This window comes from Perna viridis, chromosome 7 (genome assembly GCF_037379345.1).
Source record: "Perna viridis isolate PV_CMFRI_1.1 ecotype Kerala chromosome 7, ASM3737934v1, whole genome shotgun sequence".
In the NCBI taxonomy this organism is placed as follows: domain Eukaryota; kingdom Metazoa; phylum Mollusca; class Bivalvia; order Mytilida; family Mytilidae; genus Perna; species Perna viridis.
In genome coordinates, this window is record NC_142451.1 from 7,218,764 (window position 1) to 7,238,772 (window position 20,009).

The 20,009-nt window shown below is 33.3% G+C and overlaps 1 protein-coding gene across 2 annotated transcripts; it reads right to left on the reverse strand.

Moving 5' to 3' along the window:
- Window positions 1–435: 435 nt before the first annotated feature.
- On the reverse strand, window positions 436–18,475 carry LOC148611137 (epidermal growth factor-like protein 7). Of its 2 annotated transcripts, none has more exons than XM_088591306.1 (8): window positions 18,170–18,475; window positions 13,586–13,699; window positions 6,168–6,289; window positions 5,179–5,274; window positions 4,672–4,791; window positions 4,131–4,219; window positions 2,060–2,288; window positions 436–1,678 (listed from the first exon to the last, which is right to left on the reverse strand). In XM_088591306.1, the coding sequence occupies exons 1-8, from the start codon at window positions 18,232–18,234 to the stop codon at window positions 1,638–1,640; spliced, it is 876 nt and encodes a 291-aa protein (XP_088447432.1). In that variant the 5' UTR covers window positions 18,235–18,475; the 3' UTR covers window positions 436–1,637. The 2 variants fall into 2 exon arrangements, with proteins under 2 accessions (XP_088447432.1, XP_088447431.1); XM_088591305.1 differs by lacking the exon at window positions 18,170–18,475 and adding an exon at window positions 16,204–16,394.
- Window positions 18,476–20,009: the final 1,534 nt, after the last annotated feature.

Here is a 20,009-nt window from a genome sequence, read left to right on the forward strand (position 1 = left end):
AAGTAATTGCATATAGTACTTCATGATAGCTTTTCAGTATAAGTTGGAGATACTTTTATTTTCAACTGAAAAAATTTGCGTGGTCTATGTGAACAATGTTAGTATTTGTATAGACCATTCAAGTTTTATAAATATATGGTTAATTTGTTTCAAACGCCTACTTATAGGATGGAAATTGTTACTTTTAGATACAAAGGCCGTAGGTCACTACAAATTATACAGCATATCGAGTTGTTCAAACAAAAACTAGAGAAAGTAACTCAAACATTTTAAATTAAGTCAAGTGCTAAAATTTGCAAAATGGACTATATATAACGAAGGAGAAATGGTTGGTATCAATTACATTTTAAAGGTTTGTTTACAAAATATCACATAAAACAAACCGGTTATATAGTTCTTAAAGATAAACTGTACCACTAAAATAGAAACTACACAACGAGTCGGTTTCTTTATTATACAATGATTCATTATGAAAATACCAATATTGATATAACAAACACGCAATATACTGATTTTTATCATGCATGAAGTGGCACTCTGAAAAAAATAAATAAATACATTATACCTCAGAGACGGACAATTTTATATAAAATATCCTGGATGTCATTGGTGATGATTTCATTACGATTTGTTTTCAGTAGAACTAAGTGCACATCTCTTCTTTCCGTAAAGTCTAATCGTTTGGTATATATATATTTAAAAAAAAATACTGTCATTCATATTACCAAAAAAATAAAAAAATGTAAAGCCCCCTGGTGATTCAAGAAATACAATTTTTGATTTAACATTTATGAGCAGTTAAATGGTATTCAAAGTTTCAACGGTTATTGAGGGCTTTATTTATAAAATAAAACGATAATAGATTTGAAAACATATTTTAAATATACAATATCCAAATGAATACACACAAAAAACTCAGTTTAATTCAGCGACTAGTTTAAAGGCGGAGCGTAAGTAAAAAGTGCGCAGAACAGATACATTCACTGAACTGCCAATGACATTTCGATCACTTCGGAAGGAGAAAAGTATTGGAAGTAAAGAAACGTTGTTTTTCATTACGAAACGTACATTGATTCTAGGAACCAAACTAAATAAGCATTGCACATCATTTTAATATAGAACTAAATAATTTAATTAGGATATAGTATTAATGAAATTTAAACAACCTACATTCGAAGTTTTTGTCATCTCATCATGAAGTGAAACGAAGAACCCCATACTCTGCTTTAAAACACTCTTATTCCAATTCACTATCAATTAAATGATGAACAAAAACAAAAACAGGGCTACATGTATGAAAGAAAAAGTAACGAATGGTTACCTAAAAAAAAAGTGATGCTTATCATAAGCAATCGTCAAACACTCTGGTAATTAAAATCAACCATCCAAATGTGATATAAGTGACAATCATCAACGAAAATTACAAGCACAAATTAAAATGAAGTCAGCATATATAAAAGAAAATCATCCAAGCTGTAGAAGGATGTCAACAAACAATACTTTGATGTCATATTGGTTTCGACGCATTTCAGTAAGATGCATGTCACACCATTTACACTCGACATTATGTAAAGCAATGACGAAGTCACAAATCATGTATTTTTACAAATGTATAACTTCAAACTCATTCACTGTGCTCATCCTCTCCCTCTACGACGACCACCTCTGGACGAATGACCTACAATTGTGAAAGACTGATAATACATCACAGTATCAATTCAGATGATCAATTAAACAACTAATTTATTACTTTTTTCTGCTGATGATTTGAGTGTTGTTCGAAGACATTGAACAATGTATCACTTGTAACTTTTCTAAAACCATTTTATTCTATTCTATTCTATTTCTTCTCCATGAACGTAGTGTATTGTACAATAATTTAACAATTCATATTGATTAAAAACCGTTTTTGCCATTAACTATGATTGTTTGTAGTTATTATTATCGTTTTAGTGGTTTGTTCCTTTGTTTAGTCGATACACGATTGCATGCGACAGAAGAGTTGACAAATACTACCCAAAGGTGTATAACTCTTGTTAAACAAGTAATGACATCTTACCAGAGTTAATTTGACTCATTAGATAACCAATTTGCTCTTCGATCGCTCCCATTTGGTCACTAAGGGAGGTTATCAAATCAAAATTGTTTCCAGGATTAATACGGTTATCTTCCTTGGGTAAATCTGTTGTTGTTGTTACCTTGGCTTGGGCAGAACGCAATTCACCAAACATTTCAAGTGCCTCTTTATAATCATTTTTTAGATTGTTCACAGTTATTTTGACATCATCCTGAAATTATGACTAATTAATAACAATCTTCTTCTGAACTTGTTTAAAATCGTGATAAACTCCCGTCATTAGTTATAATGTAAACAGAGGTGTGTCGAATGCTTCCTAGGTTACATAAACAACTTCTTCAACCATGATTAATCATTAATATAAAAAGTTTGGTTAATTCTCATATCAAAACCAACTGTAGTGTAAACGACAATGAAACCACATTTCGTATTAAGTTATAATAATACATCCAAATATTACATATTGCACTGTTATTTTTCCTTACATATGAAGTATGTGCATACAAGCGAAAAAATAGTTCTAAAAGATAAGCGATAAACTTGGATAAATGCAAATGAGGTTCCACTAAGTGAAATGCAGGCCAATCAAACAAGGACTCTAACTGTACGGTTTACAGTGTATTTGTTCCATAGCTTATGATTTAAGTTTGAATTACTTGCTTTGTTAGGTCATTTGATTCTTCATCAAATGTTAAGTCACACAAACAGACATGACAAAACGTTTTCATGTTCATTTTTAGACCATCTTTGAAAATTTTTGGAACATCATGATATATTTGTATGTTCTTCAATAGTAATCATTCTTTTTCTTTCTATACTCACAGCTATCAGAGAAAGTCTCCAGTCCTACCTCGACACTTGATATTAATTCAATGTGGATTCTGAAAAATTCGAAAGACCTTCAGGAAACCCTTAATTCAAGATTATCATCAGAATACAATAGCACCAACATCTATCATTTTTTCAACTCTTTATACTTCTATTTCCCATACTCAGTTAAAATCCCGACTCAAAAAATTATCATATATCGTTGTTATTAAAAATAAAGACACTACACCTAGATATAAATATTCAGTTCTTGGTAGGCATTCCTCATACTAATATTATCTTCGTAATACATCGCAGTAAATGTTTTCAAAGTGCTGTTTTTTTTATCGACAACACATTTGTTCAATATGGTGAAAATATTTGTTTTTTTTCAACAAACGGTTGGCATTCCAATGGGATCAAATTGTGCTCCTCTACTTGCTGACCTATTCCCTCACTCTTATGAGGTTGACTTTAAAGCTGGTGTGATCCAAAAGAGCAACATTGTCTTCCCTAAAGAACTTGAGATATACTGCGTAGACTGTGACTCATATCTTGGAGATCAATGGTAAAGGAAACTATTGACCAAATTATGCAACAAACATTATGACATTTCATTTCGTATTGCCAACTTGTCTTTAACATCCCTTCAGCATCTGAGAATGGCGTTCATATCATAACTCATACATTATGTCAAAACTTGCCGTAACTATGCAGACTTTTTTTATCGCTCAGCTCTAGAGGTAAAACAAATAGGCTTCTGGTACAAGGTTATGTTGCTACAAGATTGAAGTCATTACTACAGAGGTTTTATGATCGTCATCATGAACTAATGGATCATTACGGTGTATCCATCTGCATCATGAAAACCGATTTGTTCAACATAGTTTTCTTCTCCTCTTTCGTCTACCCTGGACACTTTTTATGAGCAACTCTTTGAGTGTTACTAGGAATGCAGAGGACCCTTACTCTCTTGTGCACCTGGTCCATGCACCCAGTTTTTAGTGGAGTCCGAGTTTGTTAACTTTGTATGTATTATTTTGGTTATTTCATATTCTTTGTTGTGTATGTGTGTGATTTCCTTGTCTGTTTTTTTTTATTGTCCCTGGATAACATTCTCTTGATTTTCGCAAGAATCTTGGTTCCCTTGATTATTTTTGTATATCAACCAGTTATGATAGCTATATTATCGACCTTCTCTTTTCTTTTGATTTGATCTCTTTCGTTTTGTAAATGAAATCAATACCTTTGAAAGTTCAACCGATTTAACTCTTTTTTGAAGTTCATCAACTTTGTCTCGAACAATTTCAAACTCCTTGAGGCACAATGGACAAACTGAAAAAAATAGATATTGTACAATAACTCGACACCTGATTTATGTTCCCTTTCATCCTCTTTTTGCTATCTGTGCTAGGGTATTGGAGTGGCAATATTTTAAGAACCTCATTCAGTATTTGGTAATTTACAAAAACATATACAATCAATCTATAATTGCTATTTTCTAAAACGATGTGACGTATAAAACATTTTTGTATCAACTAAAAAGAATTCTTACAAATATACATAACTTTTGGATTTATATTTTATTTTTATATTTTATATTTTGCCCCAAAAAATATTATATCGAACAACTATTTGACAGAAGTTGGTAAACTGAAAAGTTAGCATTGTCTATCAAACTTCAATTACCGGCATGGATAAAAAGTATTTATAAAAATAATAATAATAATAATAAAATTAAATAAAATAAAACAAATGATGAAATGTAGTATAATTATTGTTCTCACATTCACAATTTCCATCCTTTGTCAACCGAAAACCATCAAAACAATAACATAGATATCCTCCAATGGTGTTGTTACATTGTTGTTGGCATGTATGGCGTCCTGCTTTACATTCGTCTACATCTTAATAAGGGAAGTCATATATACAAGTTAAATTCATGCAGAAGGCAAAAACGTTTGAAAAATTTGAAAATTTACATTTTTGTATTGTTTTTTTGTTTTTTGTTTTTTGTTTTTTTTTTGTGGGAAATATTAAAATATTGAAACATTATAGTTTGCTGTACATGGCTTAGTTCAATTATTATTTGTCTAAAATTTGGAATGTTTTGTTTATTTCAAAACCAATCCCATCCCATCACCCTCGATTTCTGCTAAAGCAAATTCATTCCCAAACAAAAGAACATCACAAACTATTACATGAAATTTAACGATTATTTGTTTGTTTTACATTGTTACTTAAAATTGGTTCAATGCAGTTTTCATGTTTTTCATAATATCATTTAATATTACCAAGATCGCAGAGTCGACCGGTGAAGTTACTTGGACATGCACAATAATCTGGTCCGCTGCAAGTACCACCATTTTTACATTCGTCTTTGCAAATAGCTGAAATACGTCAAGAATAAAGTATTAAGAACAGTCCATATAAAATTCAGACATTGCCAATTGTAAAGTGATTCAAGGTGTAAAAAAACACAAAACAAACCATACATTTTCAGCCTACATATGCTATATTTTTACATGCTCCCAGTTCTTAGTGGAGTCCCAGTTGCTCATTTGCTTTTGTTACTTTGTATGTATGATTTTAGTTACTTACTGTTCTTCGCTGTCTATGTCCGCTTTCCATAGTTGATCTTTGTCCCTGGATTACTTTATTTTGATTTCCGCTAGAACATTGGTTCCCTTGATTACTCCTTTACACAACGATAATCATATCTGTATTCAGATCTACATTTATGAGAAAATCATACATCTATCCCCCACTACTATTAACTAATTCGAACAAAATCCAACTCTTGCAAAGTGCCAATTCTATGTATAATTTACCGGCAGATATTTGCAAAGTAACGAATACTATGAGTTCTCTGAATTAATGAACAGTAAAGATTTTTTTCTTGTTGGCTTAGTTTAATTCTGTAAAATTGTTTAGTCAGTTTTCCCAATGATATTTCCATTTATTCATGTAAATATATTCATTTGTAAACATGTTTGCCCATGCATTATTTCTTATATTGTTGTACTATTATGCGAGGCCTTTATTCAATAATATTTCAATACTTCGATATGTATTTTTTATCTCAAATATGTGTTGTTGGGAGAAAACGATAAAACAAAATTTGAGGTTGAGTTGCAGATGAAAAGAAATGAAATTATTTAAGTCACTTTTGGTAAATACTGCGATGTCTATTCTTATATAATAAGTACAAACACGTAATTCTTAGAAGTAGTTTGAACGATTCTGACGTAATGATGACGACACAAGAAGTGTGTTTTCTTACGTTTCATACAGTTTTCATCATTTGGTTCAAAGTTTGTCCAACCAGGACAGCATTTTCTTATGGAATCATGAACAACTTGTCTGTAAAATACTGTCCTAACAGCTGTTTTGTACACTAAACGCCTGCAATAAAAACGTCAAAAAGGTCGTTAAGGATCATGTAGATTTTTTTCATGTCAAGAATGACAGTTTTCAATTATTGATAATGGATATTTGCTAAAATAGATAAAAAATAGAAACAAAATGTTGAAGTTCAATAAAAAGTCAAAATCGAATTACATAGCAAACATAGTACATATAAATATATCAGCTGACGAAAAGGATGTCTCACAAAATATGGAAATTCTTGCAATATAAACTCTCACAAGTTACGGGAATTTGTTTGTTTCGTTTCTATTTCAGTAATAGATATCATCAGTCATTTAACAGTGTTGTAGTTATAAGTAAGTTTTCTCTATGCAAATGTAATCAATGTTTTCAGTGCGTCATGTGTCAATCAGTTAATAAATTGTGATTCAGTACAAAAATGGAGGTTCTAGTATTATTGAATAACGCTAACAAAACAGAGAACAAACTGAAATGAAGACTACTTGAGAGTGTCGCTCGGTTTTTAATTGATTCGATGTTGATTCCTGAGGTGGCGGTCATTTCTATCGTATCTTGACAAATATGATGATTCTTTGTCAATATTATGACAAACAGACGGTTTTCTGTAAGCTACTCCATTCCACCAACTGGGACACACATCCCAGTTGCTCTGTGGGCAGAGGGCCTAGCCCCGGCTAGGTTTCTGAGCACTATTAAGTCGCCTTATAGGACAAGCTTAGGGCTGCTGCAGGCCTATTCTTTGGACACCCGGGCCTGCACGGGGCCCAAAGTTTGATAAACATATTTTTAATATTACAAAAGTGTACTTTCTGTTATATTGAAGGATGGTTTAAACATGTCCTTCTCATTGATCTTAAACTTATAAATCCAAAAAGGAAGCATTTAATTACATTGTACTTGTAACAAGACGCAGAAAACCTTTAAAATCATATTGTGCTTTTCTATTTCATATCGACTTCCCAGGTTAAAGAACACATACGTTTAAAAGCAAACATAAGATACATGAACAAATGAGAGATACACTTGTAATATTAGAAGATTCGTGTAATGCTTAAGATTAACCTAGGCGTCCTTCAGACAACGGTTAGAAATCGATTTGGTTTTTAACTTTCTAAAGAGTCTTTTTGTCAGAAAGTCTAATTTATGGTAAAAACATATCATTTAGTATTTTATTTTAGGTTGATAAGTAAAAACAAACAAATTAAAAGTCAAGTTTTATTGAAATTCTTATTTTGAATTTACTACTGACCATACATTTATACCAAATCGTTGCTTTTCTATTTTTTTTCAATTATCATTCATTATAGATATAGGTTAATATGAAGGTTATTAATACAACTGATAGACTCTATGTAAAAGTCAAAGGAAATGGTCAAAATTCAAAGGAGTCTATGTAACAAATGGCAATATCAATGTAAAAACGGGAAAGTTGGAAATCATCGCAATGCGCCTGACTTGGCAGATGCATTCCGATAGAAATAAATGGGTATACCAGGTTTTAAAGCCCAATAAACCCCCTGCATGCTTATATTACGATTAATTATTTCCGATATAATATAAACGGGTAGCATAAAATTGCAACCGGTCGGTCAAATTTGGAAAAATCAATAGTCAAAACAGTAGATATGAACAAAAAATCAGTGATATTAAAAGAAACTAAATAAAATTACAATACAAGTTAAACATTGGAAGACACCAGACAACTCTTGAACTTTGTGGGGAAAGATACGTCAAGTTTAAGATACAAGTAAAATGTATGGAAAATATATTTATTAATATTATTAAGATCGATCACTTATTATCTGTTAGTCAGAAACAGAATGTTTTTCAATAAAAAATCTGGATATTGGATATAGTACTTTTTTTAGGCAGAGTATAAGACGTATGTTTTTTATGGTCCAACTGCCTGTCTCTTAGAATGCAATGGCGCAATAAGAAGTCAGAATAAAATTCTTTGTGGATGATTTCTTTTAGACGCGTCTTTAATTTACCGTGGGCGGAGGTAATTTATAATGTTAACAGCAATTTTTTAAATTCAATTTAACTTCAGCGAAAGAGCAAGATTGACAATTATCTAAACGATCTTTAGAGTTTTTGAAAATACACATGATTTATAACATTATGCAAGTACACAGTTTCACAGTATTTTAGTATCCTTGTTCCTCTTGGTCAATCGTAGAGACATCTCTTTTGTTGAACAAGACTTCTATGAAGTCTTGGAATCTTATACAAATAAGGTACATGTAATTCCCCAGACTTCTCACTTGAAGGAATATTCAACGAGGCCATATTAAAAAATCAACATTTGATTGATTAGCTTGGGTTTCATTCTCGTCGAACGTACTGCGTTTGTATGTAGAATTACCCGAATCATCTTTGATTCCTAGTTTTGTTATTAAACATTCGAAGAAATGCCCTTTAAACACAAAAACAATGTCGTTAGAGGCTTAGTCTGCAGGTACGACAACATATTTCTCATGAACGAAGGAGAAATATTTTGCAGCTTCTTAGTTTTTATATACTGATTTAGGTAGATCATTTATGCAGTGTTTGGTGTTACGAATACGACGCTGTATCGGAGACCTAACTACGTTTATCCAATCTGAAAGTGATTCAAGTTCTGGTTTCTGTTCATTCACTCTCTTTATCTAGGACTTTGACATTTAACTTGGACCCGAGAACTGTGACTTTTCGTACATTCTCACTTTAAATAATTCTCTATAATCAGTGATGACATGGGAAGATGGATTATAAACAAAAGGGAATTGGGAACACTCACAAGCCAGAGACTTCTACGCTTAGGTCTTGCGATGCTTGCTGATTGTTTACTTTTTACGGGTAGTGGTGTTGTAACTGTAGGGAACAATAGGGTCAGACTGTTTTTTTTTTAAAATAAGACGGTATTTTTTTTCATTACTTCTATTCGGCTAAGAATTTTAGTGATGTTGATCGCACCAACACCTTTCTTTCGTACATTAAAGATGGAATGTGCAGACATTTTCTGTTGTTGACATGAAGGGGCCTGATCTTGCAGTTTTGAAAAGTCGGAGAAGCCACATCACAAAGAAAATACTGGTCAGTCCGAAAAATGGATGAAGAAGTATCTATGGATCCTTTGTCAGGTGCAAAATCTTTAAGGTTTCCGTGCACATTAACAGGCAGTAAGAAGAGATTGGTTCGAATTTTATGTAATCCAAAAATTTGTTTCGGAAGAAGGACGTCAAACATTTTTGATCAAAACATTGGTTCTGATTACTTTCGAGCATAGGATTTTTAATGTCGTTTTCTACCATAAGGACGTTTATCCCTGGATGGGTATTATAAAGACCAACATTATAAACTTCGCTGCATTTACGCTTTGACATATGTCCAACACCATTGTAGTACCCAGCTCGCTTATCTTATAACTTTCTCCTTCTGTACGGAACTGTGTACTAAACGTTTACCTCCTCTTTTTATACCATTAATGGGGCATACGTGATACATTTACAGTTTAAGGGATCTTGGTAAAATGATGGACAAACCAGCTTTGCATGATTACTATGTGAATTTGGAAAAGAAGTAACAATTGAAAAACGATATTTGTTCTTCCGAATACCGGTAATAGTTAACCAAATTGCCAATAAAATAATGTGTATAATGTTAAACTTAATTCATGATACAAGTAAGGAACCCGTAAAAACCATACCATCTACTGATAAATACACATATGCAAACAAACTAATCTCCTTTATAACGTTATTTTTTAAAGAATAATCAAGGGAACAACGAATGGAGAGAAAATCAAAATATCCCAAGGATAAAGATTACACGTAAAAAACAGACGCACTGCAAAAACAAGAACATGAAATAACCCTAGAACCATTGCTTTAGAAAGTGTGTTGATTTTTAGAACTTTTCTCTACTTTTTAAAATTATTTCTCCTTTGCAAACATCTATGTAAAACAGTCTTGTAAAAATACAACCAATCATTCTACGATACACATATTGATCAATTTCGGTTACTGACCGACATTATTGTATGAGAATTTGAACCAAAAAATGGAAGTTTATAGAAAGGTAAGAAGCTACAATAGTTAGTCGTATATAGAAAACCCATCAATCGTTCCCTAATTGGCCATTGACAAAGGAAGAGGTTTAAGAATTTTATTGTGGGAGTCAAGAAGTTATAAGTGAAAAGTGACTGTTTTAAAGGGGAACGTGACATGATAGTCTGTTATCAGTCTGTAAAAGTATCAGGAAAGGCAAGCAGTGAAACCTTAACATGTCGAAACCAGTTATGTTCAGAAGCGGTGATTTCTAAGCACATACTATAACTATAGCCTTGAATTAATAGAGAACCTCCTAAAATCCTTCCTAAACTCAAATCAAAGATTAAAGTGAAGCTCCAATTTAACTGAACCCCGAATTCCTCTTTATAAAGAACAAAAAAACATTAAACAAGATGATTTTGCTGATATACACTTGACAAATGTGTTTGTTCATTGTTTCTGTGTTTGCAGTGCGATGTCTTTAGAAAATTAGTAGTTCAGTTGTTTCCATTTAGCGTATTACAACTTTTTGATCACTATGTATGCACGGTTGTCCTAGCTTATGGTAAAGCCTTGTCGATACATTCATTTGTACACGCACGTTGTTGTGGGCGCTAATGATATCTCTTGATAATCTTCTGATAAGTGAAAAATTGCAAGAAAAGCACGAATGTTATAATCATATTATGCGTGACATGAGTCGTGTTTATATTTCAAATATGTCAAGCGACACAAAAGGAAACTGCACATGACTGAGCATGCAATGAATGTAAAGTTTCCGCCGGTGACATCTTGGATGCTGATTTATCGTGGGGTCATATCAAAATTATGATACTTATAATAAGACAATTTGGAGTTTACAACTTGATCAATGAATGATGATCACGGAAAGATTCGCGCATTCGTTTCTCTCCTTAGGTCACAAGCGAAAACAGGGTCAAGCTGAAAATTTAATGATGACTCAATTAATTTTGATTGGTTCTCTAAATTTAAGTATTATAAGTGATTTAAACTTACACCATTTGCCATATAGTTAAATGTCTCAGTACTTGAAACAATTGAATGTTATACGCTCAATTAAAACCTGATTCTTGAGTTTTTTTACCAGATAATAAGCCACACGTGTATCTGCTTATTGGGTCAATTAAGATTCAAGTTTCATTACCAAATACTTCATTGAAGTGTTCAGCACTGTTCAGTACTGAACAAATTAGTACAATTCAATTCCTTTCTTTGACGTTTACCACGTACAACTTCTAGAGTTAAAAAAACGCAATCAAGCAAAAGACATGGTAAAAGATACAAAAACTTAAATTAAAAACTCGCTGAACGAAAGACAGATAGGGGAAACATTTAATGCAGATATAAAGATGCAACTTACATCCCAATCTGAATACATGGTTTCTGTTTTATATTATAATACTACAAGAAAACATAAGTAAAACAGGCAATCCTTAAAAACGTCATTGCTATCAAATTGCGGGAGAACATTCGGGTTGACTTTGTAGGTTCGAAGACAAAAAGACTCACTCTAGACGAGGAACATTGCGTTATTAGTAACGGTGGATACAAATCATCCATTAATAAAAAAAAATCCATTAAAGCGAGTATCTAATAGATTTGCGACAATTTTCAATAGAGAATTACCATAGATAGCGTTTAAATTGTTGCCTTTCGGTTATATAATTAAATGTTTGGTACCATGACATAGTATAAATATACTGATCTACATGTTATGTTCACCACAGAGGTAAAAGCATGAGAATTTGGTAACCTAGAAGTGATAATGAACAAAAAATATAATTTGAAAGTACATTGTGACTCTATGTCAGTGAAATATTTAAAGCTACAATTTGGAAGTATTAATATATAAAAATTTCTATATATAAATGGTATAATAAATGGTACGAATATCTCCAAGCATGTGTAGTCGTCGGGAGTGTTCTTCATGCTTCATGCAAAATGGTTCTAATTTTGGCCTTAATTCAATGTTTTCGTGTAGTGGCATTTGTCTTGATTTAATCATAGAAAGATTTCGATCAAATCCTTGCTGAAAAGTGATAAGCTAAGAGTTGAGGAAATATTCAATTATGACTAATTGTCAATACCTTTGATCTTAGTTGGTTTATAATTTCCTCTCTCAAGCCTTTTATATGCATGTCTTTAAATCTGATTCCTAAGAATTCTGAAGTTACATTCGTTTTCTAGAGCTTTCTCATGAAACAATTACAAACGCATATTTTGTTTTTTGTCCAGTTTTATTGATTGGTTCTTTTAATACGAAGTAGACTGGTACTGTATAAAGATGAACTACATTCCCGCACAGTTCCAGTTTAATGATCCTTATTTAAAATCTGAAATTTAGAGATATCTGCAAAGAGTTTCTATCTAAACAAACCATGCATTTAAAATACAATGTAAGCATTGGTCGAGCTTCAACACATATGTACTAGAACTCAATTCACATGATTTTCATTTTGAATTTCATGTGAAATTCGTATGAAGGCTCCAATCAGGACTATGAAATTTATAGAAATTTCCTATCCAATAAATCCAATTCCTGATAAGACAGATTGTTTCCTTTTGTTTTGTTTGTTTGTTGGGGTTTAACGTCCGAGCAGCAATATTTCAGCTATATTCAGACGATGAACATGAAATTGATGATAAAATGAACATGAAATGACGATGAAATGAAAAAGGGATGGGGACACAAGGACAATGAGGTCGATAAATTTTGATTGCCACTGGAAATAGGGAGAGGTGGGTAGACTCGGGCAATTTAGCCTCCTGTGGCGGAGCCCTATGGTTCCTACTCCGGGAGAATACCACAGTAGGGTTCTTTAACGTGCGAGAACGTGGCGTCTTTCCCAACACGGTGCACCACTATGATTTGCGGTCAGGTTTTCCGTATTATAGCCTGACAACCCCAGCATGTAACACACCAGGGGTACCCCATTCAACCACCTGGGGCACACATCCCAGTTGCTCTATGGTCAAAGCGCCCTAGCCCCCGACTAAGGTTCTGAGCACTATTTAGTCGCCTTTTACGACAAGCTTAGCGCTGCTGCACGCCTATTCTTTTAACACCCGGACCTGCACGGGGCCAGATTGTTTCTGTACATGTTTCTGTACATATATTTAATCAGTTTCAATTAACACTGAAGTCTTCGTATCTTCCTTGGTCATATATCATGATATTGAAATGATTATTGTAAAGCAGCATGACAGAACCTGGAATTTCTGCATATTTCACATATTGTTATTATCAGAATTTACTTACGTCGAGTTCCCACACTCTGTCTCATTATCGCATGGCACAATAAATGGTCGAATGTAGGTCTGTTGAGAAGGTAAAACTTGAAGCGATGCTCGTGATATAGGGCAGACTCTTCTCCTGCAACAGAAATGCATTTTACTGTATCATCAAACATAAATGGGTTGAAATACACGGTGTAAGGATTTATTGCTACATTTGCAGAGTCTCTTGTATACATATATGTGTATAAACTATTCATAAGGGAGATATTTCATATGAAAAAGTTTGTTTAACTATACTTTTAAATTACTTAACACCTGAAGAGAATTCAATTTTTAATTAACACACAGACGATAAATTTTCAAGCGGGAGATCAACGCCACTTTAAAGAAGTATGAAACAAAATGGGTAGGATAGAATCAGTTCAATGTTTTTTCTCCAAGAGCTATTTTCTCGTATGGTTACGTTGAATTATGCAGGAGAACATTACAACTCCTCACGGTAGCCAAGAGCGAGTAAAGAAACGTTCGCTCGACATAAGCTTTCTGGTGCTTCGGTACTACATTTTTTGTAGTATCACGAGTTCTATGTCCTCATGTATCGAAATTTTCTGGTGCCGTTGGAGTATGGGGAACGCAATTCCATCCTCTTACGGTATAGCAGAAGCGAAGAGCTAGTTGAAAGATTGCGATAAGCATTCTGGTGTTTGGGTACGAGTTTAATGCCCTCATGTATTGAAATTATCTGGTGCCGTTTAAGTATGGAAAACGAAATCCCTTCTTCTTACGGTTTAGCAGAAATAAAGAGAAACAAGTTGTTCAAAGTCGACATTACCATTCTGGTGCTTGGGTACGAGATTTATGTCCTCATGTTTCGATCGCCAGTTATCACCAGGAAAACTAAGGTATTTGTCAGGTTTATGAGTGACGATGATTAATTGAAGTTTTGATTACATAACATAAATTTTGGAACAAAATTCTATGCTTCACTTGTCTCCATATAAATGATCATCAATATTAAAAAAATCTTGTATTTTCCGTTATGTAATTCCTGCTGTTAGAAATTCCAAAAAAAAAAAAAAACGTCTTGTAAAGGTGATATTTAGCCTGGGAAAGTTGATGCTCCCAAAGGTGAATGTATTATTAATAAATTGCTAAATATTAAAAGTTGTCATTCCAGTATCTTAAAAAAAAGATTTCATTTACTATTTTGTGCTACCTTAATTTTTTGTATTTGCACAACCGATATGTTTGTTTTCGTATTTACAGCCTTCATTCACACTTAACCGATAAAGCAATGATAAAAATGATTAACTAAATAAAAACCAACGTGAAAGTAATTATATGAAAAGACAAGTTTCCATGACTAAATTCAAATTAACCCAAGATGCAAGCAGAATTCAAAATGTATGAATGCAGTGATTAAGAAAGCAGCTAGTGCATACCAAATATTTTCACATGTACCAGATAGTCGTGACACTGAGCAGCCCTACCGAACTGTCTAATCAGTAATAGAGCTCGGAAAGATAATGCTTGGTGGGTTTAATGATACAAAGAATCCACTAATAAACCACTTTGCTCTAAAACAGACACAAAGGCCAGTAAAACATGTTATCAGTGGTAACATTAGCTACAACATGAAAATATGTGTTTTATCTTTATTGGCAATGATTACTAGTATCCTCAAAGAAATTAATTCTTCCCCCGAAAAAATGTATTTGGGCTACTACTGTTATTTCTTTGAAATATCATATCAAGTATAACACGGGTTGTTGCAGGTTGAATAACAATTAAATGAAGTTATCAATTTCAGGACTGAAAAAGTTTTGAATTGTCTGATTATGCAGGATTCAGCAATACACATATGTCTGCTATAACAGGTTTTACCTTATTACCCAAAAGACCTGACAATTATCAAGCCAAACAACACGTGGGTCGAAAATTTGTCTACACTTGATATTCTTTCTACTTTAGTTGGCGGGGCATGAGAAGTTAAGAGCAATTAAGTAGCTTATCAACAAGGTTGTCTCTCGTATGTGGTGAAAAAACAGTTAAATATTTAAACTCATCATGAAATATGTTGTTTTTCTTCCATAAATAGACAAGCAGCAAGTAGCACTTGAATAAGTGTCATATTACAATGATTTTACTACGATATTACGACCTTCACTGATCTGGTAAATGACGTTATCAGATGTAATGAACTCGCGTCGTTGTAATTCTTTAGTTTTCTTTAGATTAGTTACCGGCTTTTGGGGGCTAGGTACTCTGCCCACTGAGCAACTGGGTTGTGTGCCCCAGGTGGTGGAATGGGGTACCCCTGGCGTGTCACATGCTGGGGTTGTCAAGCTATAATACGGAAAATCTGACCGCAAACCATAGTGGTGCACCGTGTTGGGAAAGATGCCACGTTTCTCGCAGGTTAAAGGACCCTGCTGTGGTATTCTCCCGGAGTAGGAACCTTTCCGCTTACACGGTTGCTTTTCTTGTTTTTCTTCTCTGGTTGTTATACATTGCTTTTTTTTCTTCCTATTGATTTTGGTCTTCGTGTTTTTAATTTACTCGTTACTATATTTATGCTTACTTAGAACATTCATTAAGTTGTCGATTGAAAAACTGGCTGCCCGTGATATCATAACTTACCCTGGTTTCACAAGAGAGTTACTTCCAGTTAATGTGAAATAAACTATAAACGAGAAAATAAGAATATTCCTGTAGGAGCACATTTCTGTCTCTTTTAATAAGTTTTGTATATATTGTCCATAAGTCAAACAATGCTATGAAACTGTGTCTTTGCCGTCGATGCTAGATACTCTAATCGTAAACACTTAACTGGCATGAAAAGTAAAAACTTTCAGACACTCATAATCTCTCTTATCGCAATATGATATCACTGGCTCTCATATGCTATTTACTACCAACAAAATTTATACGAAAAATAATGTTATCAAACGGCAGAAAACCAAGCCTTTTCTCGTAAAAATGAAGTTGCAGCCACTGCAGTTACGTCACGTTTTTAACTAATGAACATCCTTACCAGAAGCAAGGTATATCAAGTTACATTGTCAGATATCTTTCTACTTCGGAATTTATTTCATTTTAATCTAAACTGAAAACAACAGGTCTTTCGCATCAGAAATAGTTAAAAAAAACAACAAAAACAAAAACAAAAACAAAACAAACAAAAAAACAAACAAACCAAAAAAAAAAAACAATAATATACATGTGACACAATGTATTATTTATGAATGTGTCGTCTTGTAAACGACGTGAGAAATAAGGATTTTTAGTTTTCGTATTTTACAATTCTTAGAGCACGATGCTTTTTGGTTAGTGTACATATTTTGATTATTTTAGTATTTTGTTTCTTCCAAGAGGGAAAGACTTTGAAATTTACTATGTGAACGTACATCGTAGTTATTAAAGCAGTCTTTTAAGCACATTCACCAAATACGGATGACCTTATTCATGACCCAATGTTTCCCTGAAGAAAAGTTGAGAAAAAGTATGAATGTTATTCACTCACACAGTATAAAAGTTAATAACGAATTTGACTTTTGTTCATTGAACTGAGTATTTTGTATTTTAATATTTTAACATAAAATATCACAAGTTGATACGGGCATCACGACCCCCCCCCCCCAACACAACGAGTATCCGCCTATTACTTGAGTGATTATATATCAGTCAGCAGGCATTAAAATTATAATAAATAGAAATTACTTGATAAATCTCACCAAACGACATTTTTTTCACGCTCTTTTAGAAGAATTTCTTCAAATAACCTTTGATATCACACATGCACTAAGGATCACACTTTAATCGCTATCAAAAGTGATTTTTTATTTAAATCTTCTTTAATTTTGACACGCCTAAATATTTGTGATTTTCTGGGAGGAAAATGCAATGAACGACTGATACATATTTAAAATATATTATCTCGAGGAAAATTAACAATATCAGGAGTGTTTACTGTTTATCACAATTTAGTATTAAAAAACTCTTGCGGTTAAGGAAGGGCTTAATTATAATAATGAATTTGTTGATAAGCCAAACCCCTAAATTTACATCTTAAAATCAAAGTAATTTTGAAATTATACATAGGTCAGAACCGAACAAATGTACATTAGCTCTCACTTTTTGTGTCGTGGTCAAAGCCTAAACCCATTTCTTTCTTATCGGCACGCTCGTTATTGCTTTTCTTTTATTTTTACGAACAAGGTTCACTAAAATATCAGAAAAAATATAACGAAACTTTGAATGTTATATGATAGCAACATTTCAATGTGATAAATATCTATTCGCAAGTGATTCATTTCAATCAGGAGATAAATCACTTAAAGAAAGTTTCAAGATAAAATTGTAGCTTAATTATCGCGAAACGTTACTCATATCTAACAGTTAAATGTAGTAAAAAATATTCGGTGTTAAAAAGAAACAAGATGAACATATACAATATGCTGGCCTTTTACTTAAACACATGTCTCCAGTGTCATAGATTTTAAAGTATCTACTACCATTACTGCACCAAATATATGAGGAATATTATTATACAGATTTCTCCAACAGTCTTCCATTCTATGTGACAAACTATAATATAGTAACATACCCAGGTTTAACAAGTGCCGATACTTCAGACAACACAGCCAACATTATCACAACTTTACAATACATTGCTACAGAATCAGTACTTGTGTCCGTGATAATCTTGTGTCTTCAGATTTGATCCAAATAGAACGATCTTTTTCAACAGTACCTTCCTCTTTTCCTTAAGTTTCTACTTTTACTCTATCAGTATCGTTCAAACTCTTTATAATACAATAACCGTGCGACATGAATTTTTAAAAGTTTCTGGAATTCTTATGATTGCATACTAGTTATAACTGTACATCACAGACGTAAACCACGTGTATGTATTTTTAATACGTACAACTTTATTTTAATTGATATTGATTAACTTACGTACTTACAGTAAGGTTCATGTTACCACTTAGTACCAGTTGTACTTTCGAAGTATCGAGTTGCCTCAATATGAGCTTTTGCTTAACACGTGTGCTGTATTAAAAGTACAGGATAAGTAAAGATTGATTGATTGATTGATTATTGGGGTTGAACGCCCGAGCAGCAATATTTCAGCTATATTGATGATGGATGATAAAATGAACATGAGATCATGATGATGATGAAATTAAAAAAGGGATGGGACCCAAGGATAATATAGTCGACAAATTTTGATCGCCACTAAAAAGGGAGGGATGGGTAGGGTCGGGCAATTTAGCCTCCTGTGGCGGAGCGGAAAGGTTCCTACTCCTATCGAATACCACAGCTGGGTTCTTTAACGTGATTTCTTTCTCTGAACATGGTGCACCACTATGGTATGCGCTCAGGTCTTCCGTATTACAGCCTGACGACCCCAGTATGGAATACGCCAGGGGTACCCAATTCCACCATCAGGGGCACACAACCTAGTTGCTATGTGAGCAGAGTGCCCTTGTCCCGGGTATGGTTCTGAGCACTATTTAGTCGCCTTTTACGACAAGCTTAGCGCTGCCGCAGGCCTATTCTTCTGGCACCCGGACCAGCACTGGGCGATAAGTAAAGGTAAAGAAAACTAAACTAGTTAAAAGTGAATATATTTATATAATAGTTGTTGATAACCTTGTCAATACCGTGATATTTATACTGCCCACAGGACAGTGGTATTGACTAAGACAGCTATAATGACCGAATTGCAGGCGGTAACAGGTACTTGGGATCGGGATATTCTTTTCTTTTTTTGTAAAAAAGAAATAAAAACAAAACCATATGTTATAATATAGGGTTATTGCATGAATACTGGTGAATATTTTCCCGAGCAGAATATTATATAGCACGAGCTTGCACTAATTCAAATACGCATAATAAATATATAAGCTATAAAAACACAAATTTGACAGTTCCAACATCGTTGGGAATTTTTCAGACCTTTCTATACGTTTACATGTCTTCCCTGTATCAATATGATCCGATGGAGCAGTGTAGCAAATAGAGTCGTCACATTCTGAGACATAGAAAGGTCTGAAAAATTCCCAACATAGCCTAGCTGGCCTAGTAGTGCCATAGATGTCACAGCGGTACGAGTTCGAGTCCCGCGGAGGGAACGACCAAAAATTTGCATCGCAAATTTGACACTTCTAACATCGTTGGGAATTTTTCAGACCTTTCTATATATATATATATCATTATATCATGGATCGTGAAAACCGATTCGAAACATAACAATAAGTTAAATAAACATCTAAATATGTTTAAGATCACCAGAAGATGGTAAAACTTACATTGAATATTTCGGATAACTGATATCCTTCTTCAGCATAAAACTCATAAAACCTTATGAGCATAAAACTCACAAAGTTCAAGATCAAAACAGATTCAGAAATTGAATCAGGTACGCTGTGGGTAATTGTACC

Bases quoted from the DNA above. Each gene is read 5' to 3' on its own strand.
- LOC148611137 (XM_088591305.1), bottom strand. From the start codon at position 16,286: ATGTGCTCCTACAGGAATATTCTTATTTTCTCGTTTATAGTTTATTTC. The intron at 5,275-6,167 runs GTAAGAAAACAC...GACGTATTTCAG, and splicing joins TGATGAAAACTGTATGAAAC to CTATTTGCAAAGACGAATGT. The intron at 4,220-4,671 runs GTGAGAACAATA...TATTTTTTTCAG, and splicing joins AAAGGATGGAAATTGTGAAT to TTTGTCCATTGTGCCTCAAG.